At 36.2% G+C, this 20569-nt stretch overlaps 1 protein-coding gene across 6 annotated transcripts; it reads right to left on the bottom strand.

Annotated features, from left to right (window-relative positions):
• Positions 1-357: 357 nt before the first annotated feature.
• On the bottom strand, positions 358-19286 carry LOC130740574 (nudix hydrolase 9-like). Of its 6 annotated transcripts, XR_009020197.1 has the most exons (11): positions 18606-19286; positions 18138-18519; positions 17780-18015; positions 4700-5771; positions 4094-4152; positions 3033-3181; positions 2596-2733; positions 2172-2330; positions 1781-1910; positions 1402-1565; positions 358-852 (listed from the first exon to the last, which is right to left on the bottom strand). XR_009020197.1 is itself a non-coding variant. In XM_057593228.1 (10 exons), exons 5-10 carry the CDS (start codon positions 4846-4848, stop codon positions 1815-1817), a joined length of 750 nt encoding a protein of 249 aa, XP_057449211.1. In that variant the 5' UTR covers positions 4849-5771; positions 17780-18015; positions 18138-18224; positions 18365-18519; positions 18606-19285; the 3' UTR covers positions 1668-1814. The 6 variants fall into 6 exon arrangements, 5 of the variants coding, with proteins under 5 accessions (XP_057449211.1, XP_057449212.1, XP_057449209.1 ...); XM_057593228.1 differs by lacking the exons at positions 358-852; positions 1402-1565 and having other exon boundaries at positions 1668-1910; positions 18138-18224; positions 18365-18519; positions 18606-19285; XM_057593229.1 differs by lacking the exons at positions 358-852; positions 1402-1565 and having other exon boundaries at positions 1668-1910; positions 17780-18003; positions 18138-18224; positions 18365-18519; positions 18606-19285.
• Between the last annotated feature and the right edge of the window lie 1283 nt (positions 19287-20569).

Here is a 20569-nt window from a genome sequence, read left to right as displayed (position 1 = left end):
TGTCAAACAGGCCCTTAGTTTTGATTCTTTTGAGTTTTTGTTTGTTCGTCATATTGGTAATGGGGTTGCTGATTTTTTGCCCTAGAATGCTAGCTCTTTCCCCAATTTTGTCTGGGTAGAAGAGGCTCTATCAGTTACCTTTCCTTTGCTTCAACATGATGTATTGGCTCATAAGCCTGTTTGATTTTGTTTTTAATTAAGTTTTCCTTTTTCAAAAATAATAATAATAATGGTGTGTATGGTGTGATTTGGGAATAAATTGTCTAGGACTCATTAGCTCACAACCTTCCATTTTCACTTGATTTCGAAATCTCTTAAAAGGACTCATCACCATGCATCTAAACCTCAACTAGAACCTTTCCTGCAATCTCCACACACTATATAATATATCCTACAAGATCCCAAAGTCTAGACTTTAAAAGGTTGATCATTGATTACCAGTTCACAATTCCAACTAGAAAGGTACATAAAGCAAATAAAAAATCAACATGTAAAAGAACATTAAAATTGAAAGGGAAATCAATCAGTTGAAATTGAAATTTAAAATATCTCTTCACCGAAGACCTTTAGGGATCAACATTGGGAAAATGGGCCGAATTTGATCAGCAGAAATTCCTCCTCGGATTGATCAGCATTTTCGTAGGTGCCGAATTTGCGATGTTCCAGGTTTTCAATCTTCTGGTTTTCACGGTGGGACCATTCAAGAGTTCCCCTGAAGCCACGGTGTCCGGAGGTGGCGGAGAGTGAACGGAGCAGCCTTCAGCATGATCTGATTCTGAACTGAAACAAACAACACAATTGCTTCTCTCTTATTCCTAACCCTAAATCCTTGTCAAATTGGGGCTTTTCCTACTGTAACAGAAAAAAAGAGTTAATAATAAGCCCATTAGCCCAAAAACCAAAACAACCGATTGTGTAAGGATTGGAAAATATGAATATTGATGAAATACTATACAATTATTTCCTACGCTAATGATTGACTTAATAAATTCAAATTCTTGTCCAATATAGATGAGTTCCTCCAAGTTTTTGAGATGTAAAAAAGCATACGCCAATGACACCATTCATTCATTCATTTGGCCCAACCTTTATATGTATGAAAAGGTCCATGTATTTAAACCTTTCACAAATGCATATACTAAGTTAGGTTATTATAACTCCTTAACGACAACAAGTTCGACTGGCAACATAAACTCCCAGGCATCAAAGATCCAGGTGTCAAAATGTAGCTTGTAATAAGGTTGGATTGTGTTATAAAAATAATAAGCTGCACTTATTTTAGCATTGTATAAGTTTTTTTGTGTAGTTAAGCGCATGTTTGAATACATGACAAAGTTGAAATCGCAGCAAACAACCACTAAGCTAAAAGAAATTGCTTTTGTTCATAACAATTTGGCTCACCGTAATTTTTCACCATGAATTCAACTATGCATTAAGAAGGGCCGTGGCCGTACAAGCAGGACTGCAATGATATTGCAGATTCCTTCCAGAGGATTGCAAACCTCACTCTCACATGGATATCTGGCCCATGGCTCCAAGGAGGCTCTTAATTGAATTTGCTGTGTCTATACACAAATACATATACAATTTACAAGTTTATATTAGGTCCAAAATACAATAAATCAAGTATCGCATAAATGTCTCTTGAAAATTAATGAGAAATGAAGTGAGGTGTTCAATATTTTCGACATAGCATAAATACACCACTATATTGGCTTGTTTAATTTATCTGGGCATGAATTGACCACAAACATTAGTATAATCTATTTTAGTACAATACCATGCTTAACAACTGTTAGTGCTAGAAACTTCCATCAAGTGATCTTCATGGTGTCAACCATCAATTTATAAAGAGCAAATCCACCTCGATGACATCCAGGCATCCTAGAAGCCATTTTTTCTAATTCATCCTGAAAAATACAAAATCAACAAGTAACTGTTTCAAGGCCACATGTTGGTGGATGAAAATATAGGCATTCAAATGATTGATTTAAAGTTTTAGAAACAATAAACAAGCTTTTAAGCTTTGAAATAACAAATTTATGAACCCCAGCCGATCACACTGTGCTATATAGGCGTATTTTTTTACCTTCAACAGAAGCATCAAAATTATCAAATTATTATTATGAATGGACTTGGGGCAACACAATAAAAACAAGCTTCAGATTTACCATTGGAAAAGCATATAGCTGAGTAGATTCATAGCCATCTTGTGCACTAGAATAAAACTGCTGAACTTCCTTTGAATCAAGATTGCATTTGATAAAGAAAAATGCAGCTGGCCTCACATTCAAATCCCTGCGAGATATACCAATGAAAGCAGGGTTGCTCTGCATGACAAAAGATCAAAGTTAGACACTCAGTCTTAGAAACCATACAACCCCTCAATTTAGAAATCAAAAGTGACAAGAGATTAGAAACCCAAACAAAATTTATCAGCAATGAATACATTTAAATAACTGGTGTATAACTTATAAATCACAAAGTCACCAAAGCTAGCACTGCTACTTGGCTCTGAAGTTTCCTCACTTATAGTACAAACCCTGTATATTTTGTGTTCACTCATAGTCACATCAAAGTAGGAACCAAACTTACAAGGGAAGAAGCTGGCACTCCAATTTCTTCAACTACTTCACGAACTATGCTGTCAAACATCTCCTGTGAAACCTTAATGTTAATAGACTCCATTAACTCCCTGACATGTTGATGGGATGCTATACCAACTTCTTGAGGCTGTCAATCGCGAAAAATGAATTCAGCGAATAGCAGAGTCTACATAACAATTTTAAGTCAGGATATACATAAATATAAATATTATGAGCTTTTAATCAGTGATCATAAAATAGAAGACAAAATCAGGTAAAAAGAAGAAGATATCACAAAAAATAAATACATCAACAACCCAAAAAACAAATCAAAGTAATTTCAAAACCAACAGCCCATTTCATATCAATAATAGGAAATAAACCTATAACTGCACTACTAGATAGCATCAATAAAAAGATTCCGGACTTTCTTGCACCATTGAATACCTCAGGATGGCCTCCTAGGAAAACAAAATATCCAGGAAATTCACCAACATTATTACTTCGTTGTAATACTAGTATCTTCTTGTCAATTGTCTCCACCACTGCACCATTTCCTAGTGCCCTGGAGGTATGCTGACAAATAACGGAATCATCTGAGAAAGAAATATATGGCCGAAAGATTAAGACAGACCGATGAATAACAATTCACATGAAAAGAGAGAAAGAAGGACATGGAGGGAGGGGGAACATAAAGACTTTGCTATTTTAGTCCTTATAATTTCATCGGTTCATCTGCTACTATTCAATTACTTATACTGAAAGAGGTCAGATCAAACAAATAATCAATAATCTAAGCCTTGAACGACGTCAACATGTTTAAAGTTTAAACAAGCATACATCGTGTAATAACATGACAATTGAGGGGGGAATATGCCATTTGCTTCCCATCCTTTTCACTTTTCTATATTAATTTTCTGATGACCAAATGGAACACCAATACACAATCAAGTTCAAACAAGAGGACAAGACACAAAGGAGACAGATGAACTTAAATGGCTATGAATTGGAAGAAGATCATAGTTTCTACAGTGATTAAATATTTGTGGAAGCAGTATGAGTTTATGACTAATAGGCAGAAATACAGTGATAAATTTATGGAATGGCTACGACATTGGACAGAGATACGGTGATAGATTTATGAGATGCTCAACTAGACACTACGACCATCAATGAATACCCAACAGCCTAATGGTTTCAAGATTTAGTGATACCTCCTCTACTTCAGGAACAGAGAGGAGGGGGAGACCATCATATCTCCAGACATAAAGGGCAAAATTCCACGGTAAGCAGGACATTACAAAATAGAAGCCCTAATGCTGCCTCTAGATTCTTCTTAACTCAACCTCCATCCACTTGTTCATTTCGTGATAATTTAATATTCGACATCAATATCATACAAATTCTTTGGAAGTGAGTTTCTGTATTTCCCTAAGGCCGTTCAGTTTCTAACAGCATTAGATCACAGGAAAACCACAATAGTGATAGGAGTTAATGTAACTATTTACCTTCTGATGGAATCAGGAATCTTTCCCACAAAGGACTTAAATTTGTCCCCACAAAAGTCCTATAAGAAAGTTTACCCAATAATTAAAAAATTGGGGAAAAGTAGAACTGATAAGCGAAACTACAAGGAACAAGTAGCAATAAGATTAAACTATGCTCAAGGACAGCATTGAAGTCCATTGGTTTCGGACACTAAAAATAACCACGCACCATAGATGACATTCACGACGAAATACGAATAACTCCTAGAATTGGTATTTACTTAAAATTATATTGTAATATATCATGCACAAAATCATGTCAACCAAAGGACGCCATTATCTTGAGATTTAATTCAGAAATTCAGAAATACAAATGTTTCCAACTGATTTACTCCATATTAGCTCTTAATTCCTATTTACCTATCAATAACGATTAACGAATGTGCATTGGAAGTCATGAGTGAACGTTAAAAATTAAAATAGATATAGGGTAGGATCATCAAAGTTTCCATATGAAAAATTAAATTATAATATTTTTCAAGACTATATAGTTATTATCATCCTATCATTATCCCAAGCCATGCTAAATAAGAGCGTAAATTTACAAGTAGGGTAGCGAGAAGAGACCTATAATCTGTCAAACCAAGGTGGAGGCAAAGATGTGGTTCATGGTCAGATGCACCACCAGTGTACAAAGCACACCCTCCATACTGTGCTATTTGATAGTCCATGGAATAGTATATAGACAGGTCCTCAAATTTCAATCTTGCTACCATAACGCACAGAAACGTGCTATTGCAGAAAAATAAAAAGGAGAGAAGAGAAATTGGACGTCACTGCATTAGTATGGATAATAAACATGCAATTGTCCAAGGGCCATATGATCCATGCATATAGTATTATGTATCAATAAAACTCCATTGTTCATCTGATCCATACCATAACAACATTATAGAAACCAAATCATATGGCCCTTGGGGTCATCAATGTGCCTGTGCCAAACACAAATCACTAATAACCCAAGCATTTAGGTCACGGTACGTAGCCCGCTAGAATTTGGATCGCTTGGAATAGCTTATTTCAGCTTAACTTATAGCATAAGCATCTAATCAAACTGTTTGGTTAAGGGTACGAAATCGCTTATAACCTACATATAAGCTCTTGAATGCCTATTTTTATAAGTTTCTCAAATTAGCTTATTAACAAGAACTTATATCTATCTATCTATTAGTTATTTTGAGCTAAGTTTCTCGAGTAAACTTATGAATATTAAACACTTTTATAATAACAAGTTAATCCTATAGGGACCTAAAACAACACATACTAATAAAGAAAGATACCTAAAATAGTATGCCATTAACCCCTCAATAATTCAGCAACTTAATTTAATATTACTAAATTGTTAATACCACTGCATGAATGATCACTAGTGTAAAACTTTCATTAGAGAAATTAATGTTAGCTGATACGTGAGCGAACTTGCAAACTATGGAATGCCCTTCTTCTCCCCTGCCTTAAACATTTGGGAAGACTAGCACAATTGATACCACAACCACTAGGAGGATCTTGTAACATTCCACCGCTCTCATGTTTGCTTATGAGCGCTTGATCTGCTACTACTTGTTATATAGAAGAAGGAAGACGATGGAGACAGGGGTTGTGTAACTTATATAACAATGGGACAATGGAAAGCTGAAACCTGCAATATTGATGTTTCGATAATGATAATTTTATGCTCTTTACCGAAAATAAAATATGATGTATGATTGATATGTAGTGAAAAAACTTAAAATATTTTTACAAAATGATTATTAGTGTACCACGTATTGTTTTGGTGGCAGATACACCTGGTATTAGCAAGGAGGATAAAAACCGCCACAAATTGCGGAGTTTAGTCATAAAACCATGTAACACGAATCAAAACTCATATCTCTGAATTCTTTTTAGAATAATCTCTCTTTGTACTTTTTCATTTTTAAGATTATGTTTTCAATCTTTAAAATCACACTAACATAAGATGATAGATATAAGATAAAGTCTCAAGATGAGTAATTTTGTGAAATAACACTAAATAAACTTTAACTTAATGAAATATATTTCTATTCATAATTGTTGTAAACACACTTTAAAAAAAAACTAAGAACGAACACATATATTATATGATATATTAACACACTTATTTCAGTTATTTGTAAGGAAAATAGGGAAAAGTGTTAACCAAACAAGCTTGAAATAGAGAAAAAGGTGAATAAATACAATAAGAATGTGAAATAAGCATAAAAAACAAGGAAGAATTTATTATGCACATCTAAAAACTTGTGCATCCTTACACCATGCCCTTTTGACCTGCACTAGCAGGTTTTGCATGTAATTCCTATTTTTTAAAAATACAAATATTTAATAAATTATTGTATAATTAGGGAAATAGTTAGTGAATAATCCAATTTTAAGATTTTCACAATTTTTTAAATGTTAAATTAAAAATGGTTGTTCATCATCATCTTCCCTAATTCCTCAGGTCCTCCTTCTCCACCCCTCCCACCCAGCCACCGTCCACCTTCTCCTCCTGCAGATTTGCGTGTTCATATTTCTTAATCAAAACAATTAACTTGACATAATTTGAGTTACAGTAGCTTAATTGGATCTCAGATCTGGTTCTTCATTCTCAAAGTTGCCCTTTTTCTTCCTCCGCATATCCAAGCCCCAAACCATGAAGACAAACCAAACAGAAGATGAAGCCAATCAAACAAATCCATACCCAAATCAGAAAAAGGAGATGAAGGAAGAAGACTACGATGGAGGAAGGGAGATCGAGGGTGAGAAGACCCACGGCCACAGTTATGGCTCCGGCGGAGATGTTCAATTACTTAAGTTTGGATCTTTGCATATGGATCTGTTCTCCCTCCCCCTTTGAATCTGGATCTGTCCATTTTGAATATGGATCTTTTTCATCTACTAAAGGAGGAGCATGAAGGGGTATAATACTATCAATTGTTGGAAGTCTACAGGTGCTGCGTTGAGACCATGTCAATAACACATATGCGGATGCAAACAACTGGGTTCATATGCTGGGAGGAGTATTAATTGTTAGGTTATCTCACAATAAGTTTTGGGTTCTGTAGTTTTATCTGTTGATAGGATAGGATCCACTTTGTGTTGGAGTCAGCATGTGTTTGTAAAGCTCGCGGCTTTTCCACCCTCTGCTCTTCACTTCTCCGTTGTTTATTGCTTTTTTATTGAAAATGTTGAAGCTTTGAGAGATAGAAAAGTGGGTGGGTAAGAGGGGAATGAAGAACCATATGGGTTGCAAAGAAAAAAACCAGATCTTGATGAAGAAAATGTGTCTCTTGCTTGTTTTCATCAATTTTCCTGCAAAGTTTTCTTCTTTTGCAGAGAGTTGCAAAGGTTAAGAACATTTTGGAGATGGTGGAGTTTTTTCCAAACCCAGAAGAAAAAGATCCAAGCTTTTCTCAACCCCTGAAACAAAAGATCCAAATTTTTTATGTCTGCAGTAGATGAAGAAGAGAGGAAAGAGGAGAGTAAAGAGATTATTGGTTAGAGGTGGAGGTGGAGGTGGAGGGGGCGGTGGTTGTCGTGGGGTCATGGAGGTTTCAGAGAGATGATGGCTGGGTGGTCATGGAGGTTTCAGAGAGATGGTGGTTGGGTCAAAATTTCAGAATTTTTTTTAAGAAAGAAATTATGGAAGATGAAAAGATTAAGGATTAATTTTATGATTAAGATATTTTTTCAGTTTTTATTTTTTATTTTTCAAAAATACTAAAAAATACAAAAAACCCGATGTACCAGGTCAAAAAGCAAATGTGTAACCTTACACAAGTTTTTAGATGACCATAATAAATTTACAACACTACTATCATGATGTACCTGCTCCTCAGAAAACCCAAATCAATTTGTTGTAAAAAAAAAGGGTTGTCGGACCCAAGGTAAAAATTGGGTTAAATCACCCATGATGACGTGTTCCAATAATATTGTAACATGTGTTTTAATAAATTCCAACTCATCTCATTATTATTTTTATGGCTTAATTACAACTTTGGTCCCCGACGTTTATCAATGTCACGATTTTGGTCCCCCACCTAATTTAATTACATGGATGGTCCCCGAAGTTGTAGGCCGTGTGCAACGTTAGTCCTACCGTTTATTTCTTAATGGATGAGGCTTACGTGGACGTCTAGTTGGAGAGAAAAATGAGATCTGAGGAGAGAGGGAAACACGTGAGTATCACGTGAACTCACGTGAACCTTATATGAACTCATTATACCCAAATCTGAAACCCTAGGGATTTAAATCGCGTTACCTTCTTCGTTTCAGGGAGGTTAGGGGTTTGGGTATAATGAGTTTAGATAAGGGTCACGTGATACTCACGTGCTTCCCTCTCTCCTCATACCTCCTTTCTCTCTCCTACTGGACGTCCACGTAAACCTCCTCCATTAAGAAATAAACGGTAGGACTAACGTTGCACACGACCTACAACGTCGGGGACTATCCATGTAATTAAATTAGGTGGGGGACCAAAATCGTGGCATTGATAAACGTCGGGGACCAAAGTTGCAATTAAGCCTTATTTTTATTAAATAATTTATTTGCACAATAAACCAATCATTTAGAATAATAACACATAACTCCTTTTAAAAAACAAAAGTGACAACCCTAATCCCCATTCGTAATGCCATTTTCAAATGGGTTTTCAAAATCCCCCAACTGCACATATCTTTCTCTGTTGATGAAGTTTTTGGTCTTGCGCCATTTCTTGTGTGCATAGTCTTTTCGGTATAGAAAATCTGGCATACATTTCTTAAGGGGGTGATTAGGGATTTATTGGTTTAACATCAAAATTAAGCCTATGCTATTTGCAAATATTCATGCAAAGATAATGAAATACGGTGCAGAGACCATTTTTTAATTGTAATTTGAATGAAAACATAATTGATGATGAGAGTTTGCTTGTTTTCTACGATCAATTATAATATACAAGTCACCTATTTAAGACATTGGACTTGTTATGCACGTTTTAAACCATAGAAGAGAAGTGCAAACACACCAGACCCATAAAGCAGGGAAGAAATTGGGAATTAGGGTTTCTCAAATAAAAAATTAGGGGAAAGGAGTTTCAACCTATTCCCCTCCCAAGGGTTTTTAGTTACCCCTAAAAATTATTTATAAATTTTACTAACTCGAATTTCAAATTTTCCCATGATATGTTAAAGATATAAACTTCAATTTACCTTAAAAACTCAAAAATAGCAAATTACGAATTTCTTTGTGAAAATAATTTATTTTTTAATAAAATAAATATTTTTGAGTAACTTCAGACCCATCATAATTTTATTTGAATTTTTCATCAACTTCTCTATTTTCAAAAGATTTATCCAAGTTTTATACAAAAGCCCTCAACAATTCTAAATTAAGCTTTTACCCTATTTTTCCCTCTCCTAGTCACCAACCTCGAAATCTACAAATTTAATAATTATTATTTCACTTTATTTTTATTTTTATGATTCATAAGGTTAAATAAATAATTAACCTAAGTCTATTTTCAAATATAACTCATTTCTGTCGTTTACAGTCAACTAATTACAGAAATATTATTCTATGCTGTTTTCCTACGTCAAACCAATGATGATCACAACAACAACACAACATCAACAACAAGGGTGTTGTCCTAAGAGCCTCCACTATGTAAGCATGAAATACACAAAATTTTCACATTGACAACAGCAAGAAATGAATCAACAGAAGTTAATCAACGGAAAACAGTCAACAACCAAGATCAAACAATATAGATATTATCATAATAATATACTTATTTCGAAATACTTATTCAATAATTTCAAGATCTTACACCAAGGGCATAACGGATATACGTCAGTTGTAGTAGAGGGTGGTGGTGATGGTGGTTTATACGTCAAATCTTATCAAGCATTATCCATCATTGTGGACTATTTAATACATTATTTTGATATCTAAGGGTGAGTTGATGGATAAATAAATTTATATAATACAATTTTCACTCCTACATCCAAACATAGCATAATAATTGATGGAGAAATGGTGAAATGCTGATGACGCAACCTACATGAAAGTGGGTCGATCATTACTTGTAGAAAGAATTCAGGTATATGAAAGAATTATGTATTTCATTTCATTAATATTCATAATTAGTTTTTTTTTTTTGAAATCCTTACAAAGTCTTGATCGGGTTTTGGGCTAACGGGCTTCTTAAGTGAATTTATTTACTTGACAACGATTTAGAGTTTTGACTTGCTATCTATCTTGAGCTCTAAGCTCTTATTTATACTATTCAGTTACTGACTGTACATACACAGTCAGCTAACTAATATTTGTTCTTATTGCGCCCAGTGTAAACCTCACAATAGGAGGCTTGTGCATCCTCTTTATTTTAGATATTGCCATTTCAATATGGTCGTTTGTTCACCATTTTGAGGACTAGCCTCAAAACCTTGTGAGTGCTCTCTCTATTATTATTAAAATGTATGTACATAACATATGGATAATCAAGGTAATATTATAATAGGTAATTTTGGTACAAAACAACATTATCCTTTTAGAGATATGACTAAAACATGCCTTGAAAACACAAACACTTAATAACAAAAACTGTCACCTCAGACTTCAAAACAAACACATAACAGGCCTTGAAAAGATAAACATTTAATAACAGTAACTACTACGTCATTAGTGGTTCAACACAAAAACATAAACATTAATGACTACTTCCTCACAATCCCGACCTGGTTCTTATCATCTTCGAGGATTTGAAGCAATTCGTCTTCACCTTTGGGCGGCTCATTAAACAACTCCCCCTCATAGTTCAAGTGTTTGTATGCTATTTTGGCGAGGCAGTGCGCAGCTCGGTTACCTTCCCTGGGAACATACTCGAACTTGAGGATATCAAATGATTCTTTGAATCCTAAGATTTTCAGCATTGCTTCTTTGTCCCAATGCTTCAACAATTTCTTTCTTTTCTTCAGTGCATTGACAAGGTGTAAATTGTCACTGTAGACAATTAACTTTCTGAATTTTTTCTCCACACATTTGGGAAGTCCTTCCAGCACAGCGTTTCGTTCAGATATATTCGAAGCCTGTTCTTCAGATGAAGGGTACAGCTGATTGTATCCATAGTGCCACTTACAATCGATGTGGTGGTGATGGTGGTTTATACGTCAAATCTTATCAAGCATTATCCATCATTGTGGACTATTTAATACATTATTTTGATATCTAAGGGTGAGTTGATGGATAAATAAATTTATATAATACAATTTTCACTCCTACATCCAAACATAGCATAATAATTGATGGAGAAATGGTGAAATGCTGATGACGCAACCTACATGAAAGTGGGTCGATCATTACTTGTAGAAAGAATTCAGGTATATGAAAGAATTATGTATTTCATTTCATTAATATTCATAATTAGTTTTTTTTTTTTGAAATCCTTACAAAGTCTTGATCGGGTTTTGGGCTAACGGGCTTCTTAAGTGAATTTATTTACTTGACAACGATTTAGAGTTTTGACTTGCTATCTATCTTGAGCTCTAAGCTCTTATTTATACTATTCAGTTACTGACTGTACATACACAGTCAGCTAACTAATATTTGTTCTTATTGCGCCCAGTGTAAACCTCACAATAGGAGGCTTGTGCATCCTCTTTATTTTAGATATTGCCATTTCAATATGGTCGTTTGTTCACCATTTTGAGGACTAGCCTCAAAACCTTGTGAGTGCTCTCTCTATTATTATTAAAATGTATGTACATAACATATGGATAATCAAGGTAATATTATAATAGGTAATTCTGGTACAAAACAACATTATCCTTTTAGAGATATGACTAAAACATGCCTTGAAAACACAAACACTTAATAACAAAAACTGTCACCTCAGACTTCAAAACAAACACATAACAGGCCTTGAAAAGATAAACATTTAATAACAGTAACTACTACGTCATTAGTGGTTCAACACAAAAACATAAACATTAATGACTACTTCCTCACAATCCCGACCTGGTTCTTATCATCTTCGAGGATTTGAAGCAATTCGTCTTCACCTTTGGGCGGCTCATTAAACAACTCCCCCTCATAGTTCAAGTGTTTGTATGCTATTTTGGCGAGGCAGTGCGCAGCTCGGTTACCTTCCCTGGGAACATACTCGAACTTGAGGATATCAAATGATTCTTTGAATCCTAAGATTTTCAGCATTGCTTCTTTGTCCCAATGCTTCAACAATTTCTTTCTTTTCTTCAGTGCATTGACAAGGTGTAAATTGTCACTGTAGACAATTAACTTTCTGAATTTTTTCTCCACACATTTGGGAAGTCCTTCCAGCACAGCGTTTCGTTCAGATATATTCGAAGCCTGTTCTTCAGATGAAGGGTACAGCTGATTGTATCCATAGTGCCACTTACAATCGATGTGGTGGTGATGGTGGTTTATACGTCAAATCTTATCAAGCATTATCCATCATTGTGGACTATTTAATACATTATTTTGATATCTAAGGGTGAGTTGATGGATAAATAAATTTATATAATACAATTTTCACTCCTACATCCAAACATAGCATAATAATTGATGGAGAAATGGTGAAATGCTGATGACGCAACCTACATGAAAGTGGGTCGATCATTACTTGTAGAAAGAATTCAGGTATATGAAAGAATTATGTATTTCATTTCATTAATATTCATAATTAGTTTTTTTTTTTTGAAATCCTTACAAAGTCTTGATCGGGTTTTGGGCTAACGGGCTTCTTAAGTGAATTTATTTACTTGACAACGATTTAGAGTTTTGACTTGCTATCTATCTTGAGCTCTAAGCTCTTATTTATACTATTCAGTTACTGACTGTACATACACAGTCAGCTAACTAATATTTGTTCTTATTGCGCCCAGTGTAAACCTCACAATAGGAGGCTTGTGCATCCTCTTTATTTTAGATATTGCCATTTCAATATGGTCGTTTGTTCACCATTTTGAGGACTAGCCTCAAAACCTTGTGAGTGCTCTCTCTATTATTATTAAAATGTATGTACATAACATATGGATAATCAAGGTAATATTATAATAGGTAATTCTGGTACAAAACAACATTATCCTTTTAGAGATATGACTAAAACATGCCTTGAAAACACAAACACTTAATAACAAAAACTGTCACCTCAGACTTCAAAACAAACACATAACAGGCCTTGAAAAGATAAACATTTAATAACAGTAACTACTACGTCATTAGTGGTTCAACACAAAAACATAAACATTAATGACTACTTCCTCACAATCCCGACCTGGTTCTTATCATCTTCGAGGATTTGAAGCAATTCGTCTTCACCTTTGGGCGGCTCATTAAACAACTCCCCCTCATAGTTCAAGTGTTTGTATGCTATTTTGGCGAGGCAGTGCGCAGCTCGGTTACCTTCCCTGGGAACATACTCGAACTTGAGGATATCAAATGATTCTTTGAATCCTAAGATTTTCAGCATTGCTTCTTTGTCCCAATGCTTCAACAATTTCTTTCTTTTCTTCAGTGCATTGACAAGGTGTAAATTGTCACTGTAGACAATTAACTTTCTGAATTTTTTCTCCACACATTTGGGAAGTCCTTCCAGCACAGCGTTTCGTTCAGATATATTCGAAGCCTGTTCTTCAGATGAAGGGTACAGCTGATTGTATCCATAGTGCCACTTACAATCGATGTGGTGGTGATGGTGGTTTATACGTCAAATCTTATCAAGCATTATCCATCATTGTGGACTATTTAATACATTATTTTGATATCTAAGGGTGAGTTGATGGATAAATAAATTTATATAATACAATTTTCACTCCTACATCCAAACATAGCATAATAATTGATGGAGAAATGGTGAAATGCTGATGACGCAACCTACATGAAAGTGGGTCGATCATTACTTGTAGAAAGAATTCAGGTATATGAAAGAATTATGTATTTCATTTCATTAATATTCATAATTAGTTTTTTTTTTTTGAAATCCTTACAAAGTCTTGATCGGGTTTTGGGCTAACGGGCTTCTTAAGTGAATTTATTTACTTGACAACGATTTAGAGTTTTGACTTGCTATCTATCTTGAGCTCTAAGCTCTTATTTATACTATTCAGTTACTGACTGTACATACACAGTCAGCTAACTAATATTTGTTCTTATTGCGCCCAGTGTAAACCTCACAATAGGAGGCTTGTGCATCCTCTTTATTTTAGATATTGCCATTTCAATATGGTCGTTTGTTCACCATTTTGAGGACTAGCCTCAAAACCTTGTGAGTGCTCTCTCTATTATTATTAAAATGTATGTACATAACATATGGATAATCAAGGTAATATTATAATAGGTAATTCTGGTACAAAACAACATTATCCTTTTAGAGATATGACTAAAACATGCCTTGAAAACACAAACACTTAATAACAAAAACTGTCACCTCAGACTTCAAAACAAACACATAACAGGCCTTGAAAAGATAAACATTTAATAACAGTAACTACTACGTCATTAGTGGTTCAACACAAAAACATAAACATTAATGACTACTTCCTCACAATCCCGACCTGGTTCTTATCATCTTCGAGGATTTGAAGCAATTCGTCTTCACCTTTGGGCGGCTCATTAAACAACTCCCCCTCATAGTTCAAGTGTTTGTATGCTATTTTGGCGAGGCAGTGCGCAGCTCGGTTACCTTCCCTGGGAACATACTCGAACTTGAGGATATCAAATGATTCTTTGAATCCTAAGATTTTCAGCATTGCTTCTTTGTCCCAATGCTTCAACAATTTCTTTCTTTTCTTCAGTGCATTGACAAGGTGTAAATTGTCACTGTAGACAATTAACTTTCTGAATTTTTTCTCCACACATTTGGGAAGTCCTTCCAGCACAGCGTTTCGTTCAGATATATTCGAAGCCTGTTCTTCAGATGAAGGGTACAGCTGATTGTATCCATAGTGCCATTTACAATCGCTGTCCCTGACTATACCTCCTATTACTGACATGTTCGGGTGGTCTTTGGCGCCATGGCCACCATCACAATTGAGGCCATAAAAGCCCTTCCGAAAAAGGGACAGTGATGGTGGCCATGGCGTCAAAGACCACCCGAACATGTCAGTAATAGGAGGTATAGTCAGGGACAGCGATTGTAAATGGCACTATGGATACAATCAGCTGTACCCTTCATCTGAAGAACAGGCTTCGAATATATCTGAACGAAACGCTGTGCTGGAAGGACTTCCCAAATGTGTGGAGAAAAAATTCAGAAAGTTAATTGTCTACAGTGACAATTTACACCTTGTCAATGCACTGAAGAAAAGAAAGAAATTGTTGAAGCATTGGGACAAAGAAGCAATGCTGAAAATCTTAGGATTCAATGAATCATTTGATATCCTCAAGTTCGAGTATGTTCCCAGGGAAGGTAACCGAGCTGCGCACTGTCTCGCCAAAATAGCATACAAACACTTGAACTATGAGGGGAAGTTGTTTAATGAGCAGCCCAAAGGTGAAGACGAATTCTTCAAATCCTCGAAGATGATAAGAACCAGATCGGGATTGTGATGAAGTAGTCATTAATGTTTATGTTTTTGTGTTGAACCACTAATGACGTAGTAGTTACTGTTATTAAATGTTTATCTTTTCAAGGCCTGTTATGTGTTTGTTTTGAAGTCTAAGGTGACAGTTTTTGTTATTAAGTGTTTGTGTTTTCAAGGCATGTTTTAGTCATATCTCTAAAAGGATAATGTTGTTTTGTACCAGAATTACCTATTATAATATTACCTTGATTATCCATATGTTATGTACATAAATTTAAAATAATAATAGAGAGAGCACTCACAAGGTTTTCAGGCTAGTCCTCAAAATGGTGAACAAACGACCAGATTGAAATGGCAATATCTAAAATAAAGAGGATGCACAAGCCTCCTATTGTGAAGGTTTACACTGGGCGCTAGGGCTGTCCACCGGTCGGGTTCGGTCGGTTTCGGGCCCAAAAAGCTCCACCGACCGAACCCGCATGTCACAAAACTTGGCCCATAACCGACCGTGACATCTTTCGGTTTGGGTCGGTTTCGGGTTTCTCGGGTAATGGGCGGGTCGGGCGGGTTGGGTCGGTTTCGCAGAGATCAAGTAGATGAAAAATTTCAATTTGAGCAATTTCAGATCAGATCCAGATTCCAGAGATACTACCAAGTATCAACTTACCAAGAAGTCAAGAATGTTTTCCATTGCTTTTCTCATGCGAAAGAGCATGTTCACTTCATCCTTGCGATTTCACATCAGAATCGATTGATGAAGATGAACAGGCTATTTCGGATCAGAGAAGCATGGAGCCACGGAGGATGAACCGATTTCAGAGGCTTAGGGTTTGAGTCTTTGAGATGCGTGAGACTGTGAGGGAAGAAGGCAAGAAGCTCATGCAGATGCTGTTGCACTGTGGAGTGTGGTGGTGGAGTGGCTAGACCGCTAGGGTTTGAGATGTGTGAGGGTGCAGAGGATGGCGGCGTAGAGGATAAGGAGAAGGGTGGTGGCGGCTAGGGTTTGGAGTTTGGAGAGAAGAAGAAGGGGAGAAGGGTGGTGGTGGCGGGTTTGAGAGGTAGGGTTTCTGGGTTTGAGAGAAGAAGAAGAAGAGGAGAAGGGTGGTGGTGGCGACTGGCGACGGCGGCGGGTTTGAGAATTGAGAGAAGAAGAAGAAGAGGAAGAAGTGAAGAGAAAGAGAGAGGAGCCGGATTATTAGGTTTAGTTTGGATTGGGTTTGGGCTGGGTGAATTTTTTTTTTTATAGGTTTAGTTTGGGTTGGGTTTGGGCCGGGTGAATTTTTTTTTTTTATATTGGGTTCGGTCGGACCAGGCTCCAAACCGTAACCGACCGAACCAACCCAAATGGAGCCGGTTTTTCTCCATTACTCAACCCGCCACCCGACCCGACCGAACCGAGAAGGCCTTTTTTGGTAGCGGGCCGGTCGGTTTCGGTCGGGCCCAAAAAAGTTGGACAAGCCTACTGGGCGCAATAAGAACAAATATTAGTTAGCTGACTGTGTATGTACAGTCAGTAACTGAATAGTATAAATAAGAGCTTAGAGCCCAAGATAGACAGCTTTTGTCATTTGGGAAATTGGAGAAACTGAATTGTGGGCAATTCAGTTAGGGTAGTTACGGATTCAACTGAATCAGGGATTAGTTACTGACTGTGTATGTACAGTCAGTAACTGAATAGTATAAATAAGAGCTTAGAGCTCAAGATAGATAGCTTTTGTCATTTGGGAAATTGGAGAAACTGAATTGTGGGCAATTCAGTTAGGGTAGTTACGGATTCAAGTTTATCAGGGATTCAGTTGAGAATTCTCTATATTCTTCACAGTTGTATCTTCTTCTGCAATTTCAATATACAAGTTCTGTTCTGTGAATCTTGCATAGTCGACTCTCTCTCTCTTTCTCTCTATCTTGAAGAACCAGTGCTATCAAACTACAAGCTTATTTGGATTGGCAATAGACAGATAACCCAAAGCATGGCAATACTAGAAGCTAAATTTTGAAGCTTCTCACCATTATTAGTGATTATGACAATCCCAACCGCATAATCAAACACAGAATCAAACATGCTATACATTACATTCTAATCTAACATTGTCAATATATAAGCACAAGCAAAGAGACACAAAAATACCTGTTTGGGAAGCGCGGACTTGAGTGTTTGCCCTCGGGATGTGCATCAAGCGAAGTCCCCAATCCTAGCTTAACATTGCTCTAATCCGAATAATACTTCACGATCCCAAAAGGAACTGACATCTGAATCTCCTTGACAAAGATTAACGGAGTATAAACCTCATCTTCATGCACCAATGTCTTCAATTTCACAAGTAAAAGGCCTCACCGGCAATGAATGGAAACCTAAATTATAGACTAATCATCAGATAGATTGATCAATAGATGCTAAAATGGGGTAAACAAGAAAGTTGAATACTTGAATTGAAACACTGAAATGTAAAGATTGTTGCAACAAAATTTCTGTTAGGACTGCTTACTTGAAGACTCATTTGTTTTCAGCATCTTCCAGCCGTTCGTCAATAATGTATCACAGCAATTGCATAACTTGAGCTCTATCTCTCAGGCTGAAAGTAAAAAACATGACAATAGTGAATAATCATTAATTGGTCACCATATATGTGATCTTTACCGTTTCGTGTTTGGGTTGATTTGATCCAGAGAAACGTCCGATCGATCTAAGGGAGAGGAGGAAAGAAAACCAAACTTGAATATTAAGATCCAGCTCCTGAAGGGTGAACTATGGCCGTGGTCTCCTCCCAAACCAAACTTGTGGTTCCGGTCAGCCGACTTGAATTCCTCTTAACTATCATCCATGAAACAAATCAGATCTGGCACCAAAGCGAAGTATAAACCTGACACCTAAATTATAGATTGATCATGAGATGCTAGAAAGTTGAATTGAAACAATTGTTGCAATAAAAATAAATTCAATTAGGACTGCTTACTTGAAGACTTCCGGTGGCAATTGCTGAGCTCTGTCTCTCAGGTTGAAAGTAAAAAACAGGACAACCAGCCTGAGTCTGCTCCGCCAAATCAAACGCCGACGGGGTCGGCTTCCGGTGCCAGAGCAACCCACCTATGGTTGTGGTGATGATTGATGTTTACATTCCGATTCAGTTGTGGAATGGATGGCAGTTCGATTGATCTACGGGAGAGGATGTGAGATTTTGTGTCGATAATTGACAAGGTTCGAACAGAACAGTATAAGCCTTATAAGCCTTACAACTCTGCAACTGACAACAGTACATGATAATGAGAGACGTGTAAGTCCTCTCATCAGGAGCCAAACCCTTCCGACTCATCTCCTCAAGCATCGCCTCAGCCTCTTTCAGACTACTTTTCCGGCACAAATCCTGAATAGCCCGCATTGAACGAAACCAAATTAGGCTCCACTCTCTTCGATTCTAATTCTAAGTTCCCGGCAGTGGCGAAGCCGCGGATCACGCCGATGTCGCGGAAGGTTTTGGCGGCGACGGCACGGAGAAGCTTCATATGGTTGGGGTTTTGGGGTGCAATGACCTAATCTCTTAGCAGTGCCTTTGCTGTGTTTCCTTCTCTAATCCTACCTGGGCTTTTGGTATTCAATGGATTATTTTCCTTTGCCATAAATCTAGATAATATAAGATAAGGTCTCTCTTTTTTCATGCTCCTTGCAGAAAGGTCTTTAATTTGACAACCCAATTAACCAATTGAAGTGTGAATCAATTGCCCAAAATGACTCAGGTGACTAATCTGGTTCGGGATACGGTAGTGATGTCTCTGACCACAACGGTTTTAACTTTTACCTCAAAGGGGATCGAACCCGAACCCGAGTCAGAAGCCTAGGCGAAATCCCTTAAGAAAATGCACATTCACCACTAAATTTCGCACTTCACTCTAATTAGTAAACTAGTATCGTGTGTATTTTTTCTTTCTAAATTTGTGATTTTTAATGTTTATAGAAAAAAAAATTAATTTTAATTAATGGTGACTGGCTAGGAAGCATGTGAGAGGAGGTCATTTTAGGTTTGTGCAACCTTACACAAACTTTTTCTTGTGTATTGTAAGTGAACCCAATAAATACAATAAAAATGTGAAATAAGCATAAAAAACAACACTACTCTCATGAGTCATGATGTACGTGCTCCTCAGAAAATCCAAATCAATTTGTTGTAAAAAAAATAACTAAATCAATTTGTTCTCAAAAAAATTGATTTACCTACTTTCAATATTCATTACCTTGATGATTTTTTTTTTCTTTTTGGGTCATTGCTGGTTGAATATTTGAGACGGACGTTTTTTCATATTTTTCTAACATTTTTACTTGTATTTTATATCTAACTATTTTCTATTCTCATAAATTCACACGCATAAGAAAAGTGGTAGCTGTCGCTTATTTTCTTGGATAGCAGACAAATTAAAACATATCTTCAATTCATTAAGTGTTCACATGTAATGATGTAGTACAAGAGGTCAAGATAAGAGCAATTAATGCCATTGCCATATAACATGAGGCGATAGGTTGAGTGGCAACCCAATTTCAACCCCTAAAGAGATGAAGATATAAAAAATATATAAGTATATATTAATTAGGTGATCGGATAGAAAAATAAAAATATTTAAAAGTATATAGTAAAAGAGAAATAAGTATAAATGTATTGTAAAAAAAAAAATCTTCGTACAAATAGAAACTGAGACGCATCTCCACATTAGAAGATTTATGTTCTTACACGGGCCAAGGGATCCTAGATATAGGGTTTTGTGCTGTCATTGAAGATAACTTAGTTTGTTTATGATTTTTCTTGTAGGGGTTAATATGTTATGGGATGTCAAACCAAATTCAATTTTCAATTGTTTAAGCCTTCTTTTTCTATTTCTTGTTTTTACCTTTTCTAGTATTGCATGCATCCTTCACATTAAGTAATTATGT

This window comes from Lotus japonicus, chromosome 2, assembly GCF_012489685.1.
Source record: "Lotus japonicus ecotype B-129 chromosome 2, LjGifu_v1.2".
Taxonomy (NCBI): Eukaryota; Viridiplantae; Streptophyta; class Magnoliopsida; order Fabales; family Fabaceae; genus Lotus; species Lotus japonicus.
This window is presented reverse-complemented; position numbering and strand designations above follow the sequence as displayed.